Below are 13738 nucleotides of genomic sequence, written 5' to 3'. Positions count from 1 at the left end.
ATGCAACACTGTACCCATATGAGGGAGGAGGTCACAGCGGGCACCGGATTGTGGTGCTGCGCGCTCACAGGGAGCAAGCACAGTCCAGAATGGCGGGTGCCATTTATGAACGGCAACCCGCCCCTGCACTGCCACCGTCCGGCCGTTTATATACATGGGCCCGGAGGGGAAGTGGTTAAAGCGGAACTTCCCCTTTTGGGTGGAACTCCGTTTTAAGCGGAGAAGAGTCCCCTGTATACTGTCATTGAAGGGTGTCTGTCATCAGCTCTCTGCTGCCATCTACAGCATCGTTTTGGAATTACCACGCTTGGTTGACCCGTATTCATTTCTGGGTCCACAATGGGAGCCGCCATCCATGTGTATTTTTAGGTGGAGGAACATTGAATTCAGGTGGAGCACCGTGCTGGTTTTCAAATAGATTTTATTTATCCGGAGCAGATCCTAGTGATTCTTCACCATCCAAGCACTTTATATGTATATTTATATTTCATATTTCAGTTGAACTATGACGTTTGGATCTGTTTATGGACTAGGATGTCAGTATGAGTCAGTGCAACATATATATATAATACTGATTGTTACATGTGAATAGAAAGTGCCGGAAAAGGCCAGATCTGGAAGAGGATCATCTGGGAATAGGGAATGCGGGGTCCGGGGAGAGCGGATATAGTGAATGCGGGGTCCGGGGAGAGCGGATATAGTGAATGCGGGGTCCGGGGAGAGCGGATATAGTGAATGCGGGGTCCGGGGAGAGCGGATATAGTGAATGCGCTGTCCGGGGAGAGCGGATATAGTGAATGCGGGGTCCGGGGAGAGCGGATATAGTGAATACGGGGTCCGGGGAGGGCGGATATAGTGAATGCGGGGTCCGGGGAGGGCGGATATAGTGAATGCGGGGTCCGGGGAGGGCGGATATAGTGAATGCGGGGTCCGGGGAGGGCGGATATAGTGAGTTCGGGGTCCGATGAGAGCGGATATAGCGAATGCGGGGTCCGGGGAGAGCGGATATAGCGAATGCGGGGTCCGGGGAGAGCGGATATAGTGAATGCGGGGTCCGGGGAGAGCGGATATAGTGAATGCGGGGTTCGGGGAGACCGGAAATAGTGAATGCGGGGTCCGGGGAGAGCGGATACAGTGAATGCGGGGTCCGGGGAGAGCGGATATAGTGAATGCGCGGTCCGGGGAGAGCGGATATAGTGAATGCGGGGTCCGGGGAGAGCAGATATAGTGAATGCGGGGTCCGGGGAGAGCGGATATAGTGAATGCGGGGTTCGGGGAGACCGGAAATAGTGAATGCGGGGTCCGGGGAGAGCGGATATAGTGAATGCGGGGTCCGGGGAGAGCGGATATAGTGAATGCGCGGTCCGGGGAGAGCGGATATAGTGAATGCGGGGTCCGGGGAGAGCAGATATAGTGAATGCGGGGTCCGGGGAGAGCGGATATAGTGAATGCGGGGTCCGGGGAGAGCGGATATAGTGAATGCGGGGTCCGGGGCTTAGTAACACTTTAAGCGCCTGAATTTGACTAAGTTTCAGTTATTCGCAGTCTTATACAGCAAGGCTTAGGCCGGCAGCAGAAGAAGCAGCACAAGGGGCCAATAAGTTGGGCAACAATGCAGAGAGCATGCTGATAGGAGGAGAGATCAGAGAGAACAGCCAATCACTGTGCCTGTGCTTCTTTTGCTGCCCAGTCACTGGAGGGACAGAGATACAGACGGTTTGTCAGGTGAATTAGCCGCCATGTTTGTTCTGAGCTGTTTGCCTGGAGTTCAGCTGTCATGCCGCCTGACCACCTCCTTGCCGCACACGTCAGCTCCGTGTTATCCGGCTCTCACCAGAATCTTTTCCGTCTGAAGATTGTTCCGGACATGAGACACCATCAGTCCTGCCGCCAGACGCCCACCTCAGTCACAGTGTACGTCTCATCGGCATCAAGGCCCCCCCAGCACAACAAGCTTCTTATGAAGCGCTATAAAGAGGAGACGCCCAGCAGCACTGCCGTGAAGCGGACCCGAGGACTGTGTCTCATCATACAGCGCCAGGAGATGGCCGCCTTCTTCCAGTTACTTGGTGAGTGTCTCCACATTCATGTGCTAAATCATTAACAGAAAACCTTTTTATTATTTTTGCACAGGAGTCATGTATAGTTTATTGCAAGGGGGCCCCGAACTCTCTAAATGAAGGGCCAGTTTACCATCCTTCAGGGTTTAGGGGGGCCAGACTGTGGCCAGTGGGAGTAAAAAATGTCCTGGTGTCAGTGGGAGGAATAGTGCCCCATCATTGGTGTCAGTGGAAGGAATAGTGCCCCATCATTGGTGTCAGTGGGAGGAATAGTGTCCCATCATTGGTATCAGTGGGAGGAATAGTGCCCCATCATTGGTGTCAGTGGAAGGAATAGTGCCCCATCATTGGTGTCAGTGGAAGGAATAGTGCCCCATCATTGGTGTCAGTGGGAGGAATAGTGCCCCATCATTGGTGTCAGTGGGAGGAATAGTGCCCCATCATTGGTGTCAGTGGGAGGAATAGTGTCCCATCATTATTGCCATTGGGAGGAATACGGCCCCATCATTGGTGTCAGTGGGAGGAATAGTGGCCCATCATTGGTGTCAGTGGGAGGAATAGTGCCCCATCATTGGTATCAGTGGGAGGAATAGTGTCCCATCATTGGTGTCAGTGGGAGGAATAGTGCCCCATCATTGGTGTCAGTGGGAGGAATAGTGCCCCATCGTTGGTGTCAGTGGGAGGAATAGTGCCCCATCATTGGTGTCAGTGGGAGGAATAGTGCCCCATCATTGGTGTCAGTGGGAGGAATAGTGCCCCATCATTGGTGTCAGTGGGAGGAATAGTGTCCCATCATTGGTATCGGTGGGAGGAATAGGGCCCCATCATTATTGCCATTGGGAGGAATAGGGCCCCATCATTGGTCTCCTCCTCCTCCCTCTTCCTCCTCCTCCTCTCTCCCCCCGGAAAAATGGCCAACCAATTAACCCACTAACGTTGCGAAAATCAGCTAATTAGTTTTTTTCGGCCGAAAAATCGGCCAATTTTTGACCCGTCTATGGCCAGCATAACCCTGCAAGGAGAGAGAGATACAACGTATCTCTCGCCTCTATTCAGAGAGAAAAAAAAACAAGGGGGGGGGGTGCGGTCTTCACAGTGACTGATCACTGTGATAGCCAATCAGAGGCTATCACAGCAATCATGTGACCCGCAATCGGGAGTCCCGGGATCCGATTGTTAGAACGGGACCCGGGGCTCTCAATGACACCCCGGACTTTGTGCTGGGAATGCGCTGTGGTGGTGGTGTCATGGTGTGGTGGATCCGTCCTGTCTTGTATCAATGGTTCAGGCTGGTGGTGGTGGTGTCATGGTGTGGTGGATCCCTCCTGCCTCGTATCAATGGTTCAGGCTGGTGGTGGTGGTGTCATGGTGTGGTGGATCCCTCCTGCCTTGTATCAATGGTTCAGGCTGATGGTGGTGTCATGTTGTGGTGGATCCGTCCTGCCTTGTATCAATGGTTCAGGCTGGTGGTGGTGTCATGGTGTGGTGGATCCATCCTGCCTCGTATCAACGGTTCAGGCTGGTGGTGGTGTCATGGTGTGGTGGATCCATCCTGCCTTGTATCAATGGTTCAGGCTGGTGGTGGTGGTGTCATGGTGTGGTGGATCCCTCCTGCCTCGTATCAACGGTTCAGGCTGGTGGTGGTGTCATGGTGTGGTGGATCCATCCTGCCTTGTATCAATGGTTCAGGCTGGTGGTGGTGGTGTCATGGTGTGGTGGATCCCTCCTGCCTTGTATCAACGGTTCAGGCTGGTGGTGGTGGTGTCATGGTGTGGGGGATCCATCCTGCCTTGTATCAATGGTTCAGGCTGGTGGTGGTGGTGTCATGGTGTGTGGGATCCATCCTGCCTTGTATCAATGGTTCAAGCTGGTGGTGGTGGTGTCATGGTGTGGTGGATCCCTCCTGCCTCGTATCAATGGTTCAGGCTGGTGGTGGTGGTGTCATGGTGTGGTGGATCCCTCCTGCCTCGTATCAATGGTTCAGGCTGGTGGTGGTGTCACGGTGTGGGGGAGATTTTCTTAGCAGTAGCAAGGTGGACCTAATAAAGTGGCCGGTGAGTGTATATAATATGTTGAACCCTTTGAGAGGGTTGGGCCACCTATGATAGGTTGGGTTTGTGGAGCTTTGACATGGTCTTCCCAAAAATGATCCCGTCTTGTATGAAAGCTTTGCGTGTGTACAGGACAGTAAGTATCAAAACAAAATAAAATAATCCACTGGAAAAACAACCCCAGTTCCAAAAAAGTCAGGACGCCGTGTAAAAGGAAGTGACGGATGGGCGGTGGTTCTCTCATTCTAGAAGTACGTCATATGACGTCCTCCCGCTCTAACCGCGCATGCGCGCCCCCGGGGGTGCGCAGCGATCTCTGTGTCCCTGGGACACAGCGGATCACCGATCAGAGGAAAGAGCAGATGACGTCGGCTCTGTCATGTGATCAGCTGTGTCCAATCATAGCTGATTGCATGTAAACAAGGAAATGCCGGTTGTTGGCATTCCTCTCCCTGACAGTTCATGAGGATCGGGGAGCCGGTAAGCGGCATCCCTCAGAGGGGACAAATACGCTGATCATCAGGGCACCGGAGGATCGGCTTTCTGGACAAAAACAAGCAAATCTCATAAACCCGGATTTTATTCATAATTGGAAAAAGTAAACATATCAAATCAAGGAGAATTCCAGGAAAAAATATTATTTTCCTATGCAGTGGGGCTGCACTACCCACGCCGCCATTCGCGGCCTCAGCTGCCAATCACTGGGTCACGGCCGGTGATTACTCGCCGGCGCCCGGTGATTGCTGATCATCTCTAACGGTGGGGGGGGGGGAGATGTTTGTAAACAATACAGTTCTCTCCCCTGTCAGCTCCTGCGCACTGCATGCAAAGCAGTGTGATTACAGTGAAGCACACTATGTAAACCGGCACACAGTTAACCCTTTGATCGCCCCTCATGTTAACCCCTTCCTGCCCAGTGCCATTAGTACAGTGTCGGTGCTTTTTATTAGCGCTGATCACTGTATTGGTGTCACTGGGGATGTCAGTGACACCAAGTCAGTTCCCCCCCCCAGTGTCAGAATGCCCGCCGCAGTCCCGCTATAAGTCGCTGATCGCCGCCATTATTAGTAAAAATAAAAAAATCCCAGTATCTATACCGCCATTTGTAAACGCTATAAATTTCACGTAAACCAATTAATTTACACGTATCAGGATTTTTTTTAGCAAAGACACGGAGCGGAATACATATTGGCCTAAATTTATGACAAAATTTGATTTTTAAAAATTTTTTACTGGACATGTTTAATAGCAAAAAGTCAAAAATATTGTTTTTTTTTCTCAAAATTGTCGGTCTTTCTTTTTTTTTTTTTTTTATAGCACAAACAAAATGCATTGGCGATAAAATACCGCGGAAAGAAAATCCTATTTGTGGGGGAAAAAAAGACGTAAATTTCATTTGGGTGCGGCGTTGCATGACTGCGCAATAGTCAGTTAAAGTAACGCAGCGCTGTAACGCAAACAATGGCCGGGTCAGGAAGGGGGGGAATCCTCTGGAGGGCAAGGGGGGGAATCTTCTGGAGGGTGAGGGAGGGGGCGGGGAATACTCTGGAGGGCAAGAGGGGAATCCTCTGGAGGGCGAGGGGGGGGGGGGATCCTCTGGAGGACGAGGGGGGAATCCTCTGGAGGGCGAGGGGGGGGGATCCTCTAGAGGGCGAGGGGGGGAATCCTCTGGAGGGCGAGGGGGGGGGAATCCTCTGGAGGGCGAGGGGTAAATTGATATGTTTACTTTTTCCAATTGTGAGTAAAATCCGGGTTTATGAGATTTGCAGATCATTGCATCCTATTTTTATGTGGATTTTACACGGCGCCCCAACTTTTTTTGGAATTGAAGTTGTATTGCTTGTATTTGTTTTCTTTTTAGCTTTTTCCAAAAGAAAAATGTTTTAATAGCGCGGATTAAAGTGCCTAATACTATACTGAAGAAGGAAACAAAATCTGCTTTATCTGCACTGCCTCAACATTCCCGTACCAGAACACAGATGGAGCGGCTCCACATGAAAATGATCGGTCTAACAATGGAATGTTCGCCCCTCACACAGAAACGATCGGTCTAACAATGGAATGTTCGCCCCTCACACAGAAACGATCGGTCTAACAATGGAATGTTCGCCCCTCACACAGAAATGATCGGTCTAACAATGGAATGTTCGCCCCTCACACAGAAATGATCGGTCTAACAATGGAATGTTCGCCCCTCACACAGAAACGATCGGTCTAACAATGGAATGTTCGCCCCTCACACAGAAATGATCGGTCTAACAATGGAATGTTCGGTGTAACACTGAGAGACAGAATACAACAACAAATTCAGCAGAAATGCGTCTAACAAATGATGACGGATCTGCATGTTCATGAGGGAAAGAAGGATTGGATCCCCTTCACAAAACATGACTTAGTACTTGGTGGCCAATCCCTTGTTGGCAATCACAGAGGTCAGACGTTTCCTGGAGTTGGCCCCCAGGTTCGCACACATCTCAGGAGGGATTTTGGCCCACTCCTCTTGGAAGATCCTCTCCAAGTCATTAAGGTTTGGTGGCTGACGTTTGGCAACTCGAACTTTCAGCTCCCTCCACAGATTTTCAATCGGATGAAGGTGTGGAGACTGGCTAGGCCACTCCAGGACCTTAATGTGCTTCTTCTTGAGCCGCTCCTTTGTTGCCTTGGCCGTGTGTTTTGGGTCATTGTCATGCTGGAACACCCATCCACCACCCATTTTCAATGCCCTAGCTGAGGGAAGAAGGTTCTCACCCAAGATTTGAGGGTACATTGCCCCGTCCATCGTCCCTTTGATGCGGTGCAGTTGTCCTGTCCCCTTAGCAGAAAAACACCCCCAAAGCAGAATGTTTCCACCACCATGTTTCACAGTTGGGATGGTGTTCTTGGGGTCATAGGCAGCATTCCTCCTCCTCCAAACACGGCGAGTTGAGTTGATGCCAAAGAGCTGGATTTTGGTCTCCTCTGACCACAACACTTCCCACCAGTCCTCCTTGGCATCATTCAGATGTTCAGTGGCAGACTTCAGACGGGCCTGGACATGGGCTTTCTTGAGCAGAGGGACCTTGCGGGCACTGCAGGATTTCAGTCCTTGTCGGCGTAGTGTGTTACCAATTGTTTTCTTGGTGACTGTGGTCCCAGCTGCCTGGAGATCATTGACAAGATCCTCACGTGTAGTTCTGGGATGATTCCTCGCTGTTCTCATGATAATTGACACTCCACGAGGTGAGATCTTGCATGGTGCACCAGACCTAGGGAGACTGACACTTGTTTTGTGTTTCTTCCATTTGTGAATGATTGCACCGACTGTTGTCACCTTCTCACCAAGCTGCTTGGCTATAGTTTGGTAGCCCAGTCCAGCCTTGTGTAGGTCTACCATCTTGTCCCTGACATCCTTGGACAGCTCTTTGGTCTTTGCCATGGTGGAGAGTTTGGAATCTGATGGTTTGATGGCTCCTGTGGACAGGTGTCCTTTATACAGGTAACACAATGAGATTAGCAGCACTCCCTTTAAGAGACTTCTTCTAATCTCAGCTTGTTACCTGTATGAGAGACACCTGGGAGCCAGAAATCCTGCTGAATGATAGGGGATCAAATCCTTCTTTCCCTCATGAACATACCTTCAGAGGTAAACTCTTGCCCCTTATGTAAAAAATGTGTCATCTCCATTATTAGGGTGGGGAAGCTGTGGAGAGGTATGAACCTGACAGTGCTTCAGTTGTGGTCACTTTTTTAAAGGATAAGTTCACTTTTACCCACTTCCAGACCAGGCTAATTTTCAGCTTTCAGTGCTCTCACATTGTGAATGCCAGTTACTCAGGCATACGACACTGTATCCAAATGAAATTTTTATCATTTTTTTCACACAAATAGAGCTTTCATTTGGTGGTATTTAATCACCACTGGGGGTTTTATTTTTTTCTAGAAAAGTGGAAAAAGACTGAAAATTTTGAAAATAAACATGTTTTTCTTCGTTTTTGTTACTAGATTTTGCAAATAAATATACTTTCTTCATTAATTTAGGCCAAAATCCATTGTGCTACCTTTGTTTGGTAGAAATAACCCAAATCAGTGTGTATTATTTAGTCTGTATTAAAGTTATAGAGTCCACAGACCACGGTATATATATTTGATATATTTGAAAATTTATCAATCCTGATGTACTGACTACCTATATAGTTTCTCAGGGCCCTAAAATAGCAGGATAATACAAATACCCCCCAAATGACCCCTTTTTGGAAAGTAGACAGTCTGAGGTATTTAATGAGAGGCAAGGAGAGTTTTTTGAAGTTGTAATTTTTTGCCAATTTTTTAAGGGGAAATGATGAAAGTAAATAATTTTAAGTTGTCATTTTAACAAGTTCTTTCTCTCACACGGCATAGGCATACTTGCAGTTACACCCCAAAACACATTCTGCTACTCTTCCTGAGTATGGTGATACCAAATGTGTGAAACTTTTTCACAGCCTAGCCACATAGAAGGGCCCCACATCCAATAAGCACCCTTAGGCGTTCTAGGGGCAAAAATTACACATCTAATTTCTTGACTGTCTATCACAGTTTTGGAGGTCCTGGAGCACCAGGACAAAGGAATTACCCACAAAATGACCCCATTTTGGAAAGAAAACACCTCAAGGTATGTTTTAAGAGGCATGGGGAGTCTTCTGAAGACTTCATTTTTTGCCAAACGTTTTTGGAAAATGTGAAAAGAAGATGAAAATGTATTTTTTTCTATGCAAAGTTGCCAGTCTATGAGATATATCTATTACACAGCATAGGCATACTTAAAATGATACCTCAAAACACATTCTATAACTCTTTCTGAATATGGCGATACCAAATGTGTGAGACTTTTTTACAGTCTGGCCACATAGGGGGGCTCCACATCCAATAAGCACATTTTGGAGTTCTAGGGGAAAAAATGACACATCTAATTTCTTGACTACCTAATGCCATTTTGGAGGTCCTGGAGCATCAGGACAATGGAATTACCCACAAAATGACCCCATTTTGGAAAGCAAACACTCCAAGGTATATTTTAAGAGTCATGTGGAGTCTTCTGAAGACTGCATTTTTTGCCAAAAGTTTTTGGAAAATGTGAAAAGAAAATGAAATTTTTTTTTTTTTACGCAAAGTTGTCAATCTATGAGATATTTCTATTATACAACATAGGCATACTTAAAATTACACCCCAAAACACATTCTATAACTCTTCCTGAATATGGCGATACCAAATGTGTGAGACTTTTTCACAGTCTGGCCACATAGGGGGGCTCCACATCCAATAAGCACCTTTTGGAGTTCTAGGGGAAAAAATGACACATCTGATTTCTTGACTACCTAATGCCATTTTGGAGGTCCTGGAGCAGCCGAGTCTTCTGAAGACTTAATTTTTTACACAAATTTTCAGAAAATGTGGAAATTTATCTATTTTTTTTAACGCAATGTTACTAAATTTTGCAAATAAACATAGCATAAAGCATAGTGTAGCTTCACCTACAGCCTGTTCCTAAAAGCTCAATCTACTGGTACGTGGCTGCCCACATAGCGCTATGCTCACTCACCAAGAAGTTAAACAAAAGATAAACCAAAGAGTACCTGTGGTTTCAGTGCAGTTGTCTATAGAGGATGGGGGCACCAGTGTCTCGCAGGAAGGTAGCCAGTGGGATGTGCAGATGGGCCAGTACCGATGTCATGCATAGACGTGGTGAGCAAACAGGCAAAGCAGTGGTCCAGGAAGAAGACAGGAACATGGTCCATAAAAAGGCCACAGTCGATACAGACAGCAAGCAAAGACGTGGTAAAAGGATTGGTCCAGGCAGAAACATAAAGCTTAGGGCCTTGGTTAGGTAAGACTGGACAAAGGGGTAGAGGCTTCGTCCCACCCAAATCTCTTCGAAGCCTCTGGTCTCCAGACCCTGATCCGGGAATTACAAAACCCAAAGAAAACAAAAAAGTTTTCTCTGCTTGGAAACACTACTCTGGATCCCCTCACATAAGTGAGACCCCTGTGTTGTCTTGAATCCCACTACTAAAGTGGGAGGGAAAAAGATCAGTCCAGGAGGCAGGCAGAAAACATGGTTGATTAACAGGCCGAGGTCAGTTCAGGCAGCAGGCAGAGGCATGGTCGATTTAACAGGCCAAGGTCAGTTCAGGCAGCAAGCAGAGGCAGAATTGATTAACAGGCTGAGGTCAGTTCAGGCAGCAGGCAGAGGCATGGTCGAGTAACAGGCCGAGGTCAGTTCAGGCAGAGGCATGGTCGATTTAACAGGCTGAGGTCAGTTCAGGCAGAGGCAGAATTGATTAACAGGCTGAGGTCAGTTCAGGCAGAGGCAGAATTGATTAACAGGCTGAGGTCAGTTCAGGCAGAGGCAGAATTGATTAACAGGCTGAGGTCAGTTCAGGCAGAGGCAGAATTGATTAACAGGCTGAGGTCAGTTCAGGCAGAGGCAGAATTGATTAACAGGCTGAGGTCAGTTCAGGCAGAGGCAGAATCGATTAACAGGCTGAGGTCAGTTCAGGCAGAGGCATGGTCGATTAACAGGCTGAGGTCAATTCAGGCAGAAGGCAGAGGCATGGTCGATTAACAGGCCGAGGTCAGTTCAGATGGAAGGCAGGAAAATGAATACAGGCAGAAACGTGGCAGGGAAATAGCAGGTAGGAGGACAAAGAAATATATCTTCACCGTACTTCACTAATAATGTAGTGCGGTATGGTAGATACGGAAGCACTCTCCTATACAGAGACCAGGCTTTGAGGGACACTGGGGACAATAGTATCGGGTGTCACGTCGAATTCTATGTTTGGAGCATACACGACATTTTTTTTGAGGATGGCGGTCTGCTTGGGTAGTAGGGATGATATTGGGGAAATGTCTTTCATGCAATCGGCTCACTGCATCAGACCAAATTTGTTCAGGTACGGGTCTTACTTGATAGATGAGGGATGTGATAATCTCTTCCTGATATTGTAAGAAGGTGACAGGTCTTTGTGTGGACTTCTGGTAAACGATGTAGGAATTGTACAGGGCCATATGGAAAAGGTAGAAGGATACTTTTTTATACCAGTAGATTGATCTTCTGTTGGGTATGTAGGGCTGTAGCATTTGATCATTTAAATCTACTCCCCCCATGAACAGGTTGTATTCGTGTATGCATTGAGGTTTTCGGATGGTACCGCGTCTTCCTTGAATTTCCAATGAGCTGCTGTTATGGATAGATGAAAGGACATACACATCCCGTTTGTCTCGCCACTTAAGGGCCAGGATTTCTTCATTTCTCAAGCTAGCTGACTCGCCCCTGTTTAGCTTGGTGGCAACCAATTGTTGTGGAAAGCCCTTCCGATTGGGTCGAGCTGTGCCACAGGCTACAATGTCCTTGAGATAAAGGTGGCGGAAAAGGAGCAGACTTGTGTAGAAATTGTCCACGTAAAGGTGGTACCCCTGATTGAAGAGAGGTATACCAGGTCCCAGACAATTTTTCCACTAATCCCCATATAAGCTGGGCATTCAGGGGGCTCTAGCTGACTGTCCTTTCCTTCGTAGATATGGAACTTGTGCACGTATCCTGTGGACCTTTCGCAGAGTTTGTTCATTTTCACACCATATCTGGCCCGTTTGCTTGGAATGTACTGTTTTATGATCAGCCTCCCAGTGAAATGGATTAGGGATTCATCGACACAGATGTTTTTTTCAGGACAATATATTTCTGAAAATCTTTGGTTGAAATAATTGATCAGTGGACGAATTTTATAAAGTTTGTCGTACTCGGGGTGATCTCTGGGGGGGCACATGGAATTATCGTTGAAATGTAGAAAGTGCATTATTGTTCTATAGCGGGTCCTGGACATAGTGGCAGAAAAGAGTGGCATGTGATGAATGGGATTTGTTGACCAATAAGCATGTAATTCATTTTTTTTTGTTAGTCCCATATTAAATGCAAGGCCGAGAAACACTTTAAATTCTTCAACTGTGAGGCATTTCCACTCAAATGGATGGGCATAAAAGGAGTTGGGATTTTGGGTGATAAATTGCTGGGCAAAAAGATTGCATTGGTGCACAACTGAATTCAAAAAATCTTCAGTGAAAAATAAATGGAAAAAATCAATGGCTGTAAAATTTTGAGTTTCTACCTGAATGCCTGATTGGGCTATGAATGGGGGAATTATAGGTGCTCGTGATCCTGTAGGTAGCCACACAGGGTTTAAAAGTGCATCTGGGACAGCAGTATGGACCCTTGGTGGCTGACGTGACACCCGAGTACTAGTACTTACAGTGCTGGTAGTAGCCATGTCAGAGGAAGATATTGAGCTGCTGGTGGTTGCTTGCTGCTCCTTGGAGCTCCTCATTCTTTTTGTTGGAACACCTTCTTCTGATTCAGAGAGTGAACCGCTGCTGTGTACTGGTTCATATACAGAATCTGAGTCTGACAGTGAGAGTTCTCCGTCACTCTCATCTGTCATACTCAGAATTTGAAACGCCTCCTCGCTTGAATATAATCTTTTGGCCGTATTTTTGGCACTGTGATCAGGAACTACTGGAATGGCGGTGATCAGGATGATGGTGCTGGTGTACAGTGGTCTGATGTTACTGTAGTGAGGGACAGATGGCTGTCTGCGGTTGGTTTACACAAGATGCTGTTGGGCAAAGATCAGAGATACCGTGAGCTGGCAGGCAATGTTTTGTGAGTGTGTGTGTAAACTGTGTGCAAAGACTAAAAAGTACTCACAGTTTGCTGTAATGGCTCTCAGGTGATCAGGACTGGTATGGTGGTGATCAGGACCCGTGGGTTTAGCAGCGATCAGGATCCAATGATGTGGCGGCGATCAGAACCCGCTGGTATGGCGGGGATCAGGACCCACTAGTTTGGTGGTGATCAGGATCTGCTGGGGTGGTGATCAGGACCTGCTGGTATGGCTGTGATCAGGATCTGTTAGTGTGGCGGCGATCAGGACCCGCTGGTATAGCTGTGATTGGGACCTGCAGGTGTGGCGGTGATCAAGACTTGGTGGTATGATGATCAGGATATGGTAGTGTGGAGGTGATCAAGACCTGCTGGTGTGGAGATCAGGGACACTGGGACGCTATGCAGTGACCAGGGACACAGCTGGGCCGCTGTGTGGCGATCAGGGACACTGGCGATCAGGGACACTGACAATCAGGGACACTGACAATCAGGGACACTGACAATCAGGGACACTGACTATCAAGGACACTGACGATCAAGGACACTTGTGATCAGGGACGCTTGTGATCAGGGACGCTTGTGATCAGGGATGCTGACGATCAGAGACACTGACGATCAGGGACACTTGTGATCAGAGACACTTGTGATCAGGGACACTGACGATCAGGGACACTTGTGATCAGGGACACTGACGATCAGGGATACTTGTGATCAGGGACGCTTGTGATCAGGGACACTGACGATCAGAGACACTGACGATCAGGGACACTTGTGATCAGGGACACTTGTGATCAGGGACACCGACGATCAGGGACACCGACGATCAGGGACACTTGTGATCAGGGACACTTGTGATCAGGGACACTTGTGATCAGGGACACTGGCGATCAGGGACACTGGCGATCAGAGACACTGGCGATCAGGGACACTGGCGATCAGGGACACTGGC

The 13738-nt window shown here is 48.0% G+C and overlaps 1 protein-coding gene across 1 annotated transcript in view; it reads left to right on the top strand.

Moving 5' to 3' along the window:
* The first annotated feature begins 1479 nt into the window (after window positions 1-1479).
* Window positions 1480-13738, top strand: part of SPDYA (speedy/RINGO cell cycle regulator family member A) — a 58002-nt gene continuing 45743 nt past the window's right edge. The window contains exon 1 of the mRNA XM_089666706.1: window positions 1480-2069. Within this exon, the coding sequence (XP_089522832.1) occupies window positions 1778-2069 (292 nt within the window). The 5' untranslated portion in view covers window positions 1480-1777. The remainder of the gene's footprint in view (window positions 2070-13738) is intronic.

This window comes from Staurois parvus, unplaced genomic scaffold (assembly GCF_062004578.1).
Source record: "Staurois parvus isolate SC_StPar_1 unplaced genomic scaffold, SC_StPar_1.0 ptg002791l, whole genome shotgun sequence".
In the NCBI taxonomy this organism is placed as follows: domain Eukaryota; kingdom Metazoa; phylum Chordata; class Amphibia; order Anura; family Ranidae; genus Staurois; species Staurois parvus.
This window is presented reverse-complemented; position numbering and strand designations above follow the sequence as displayed.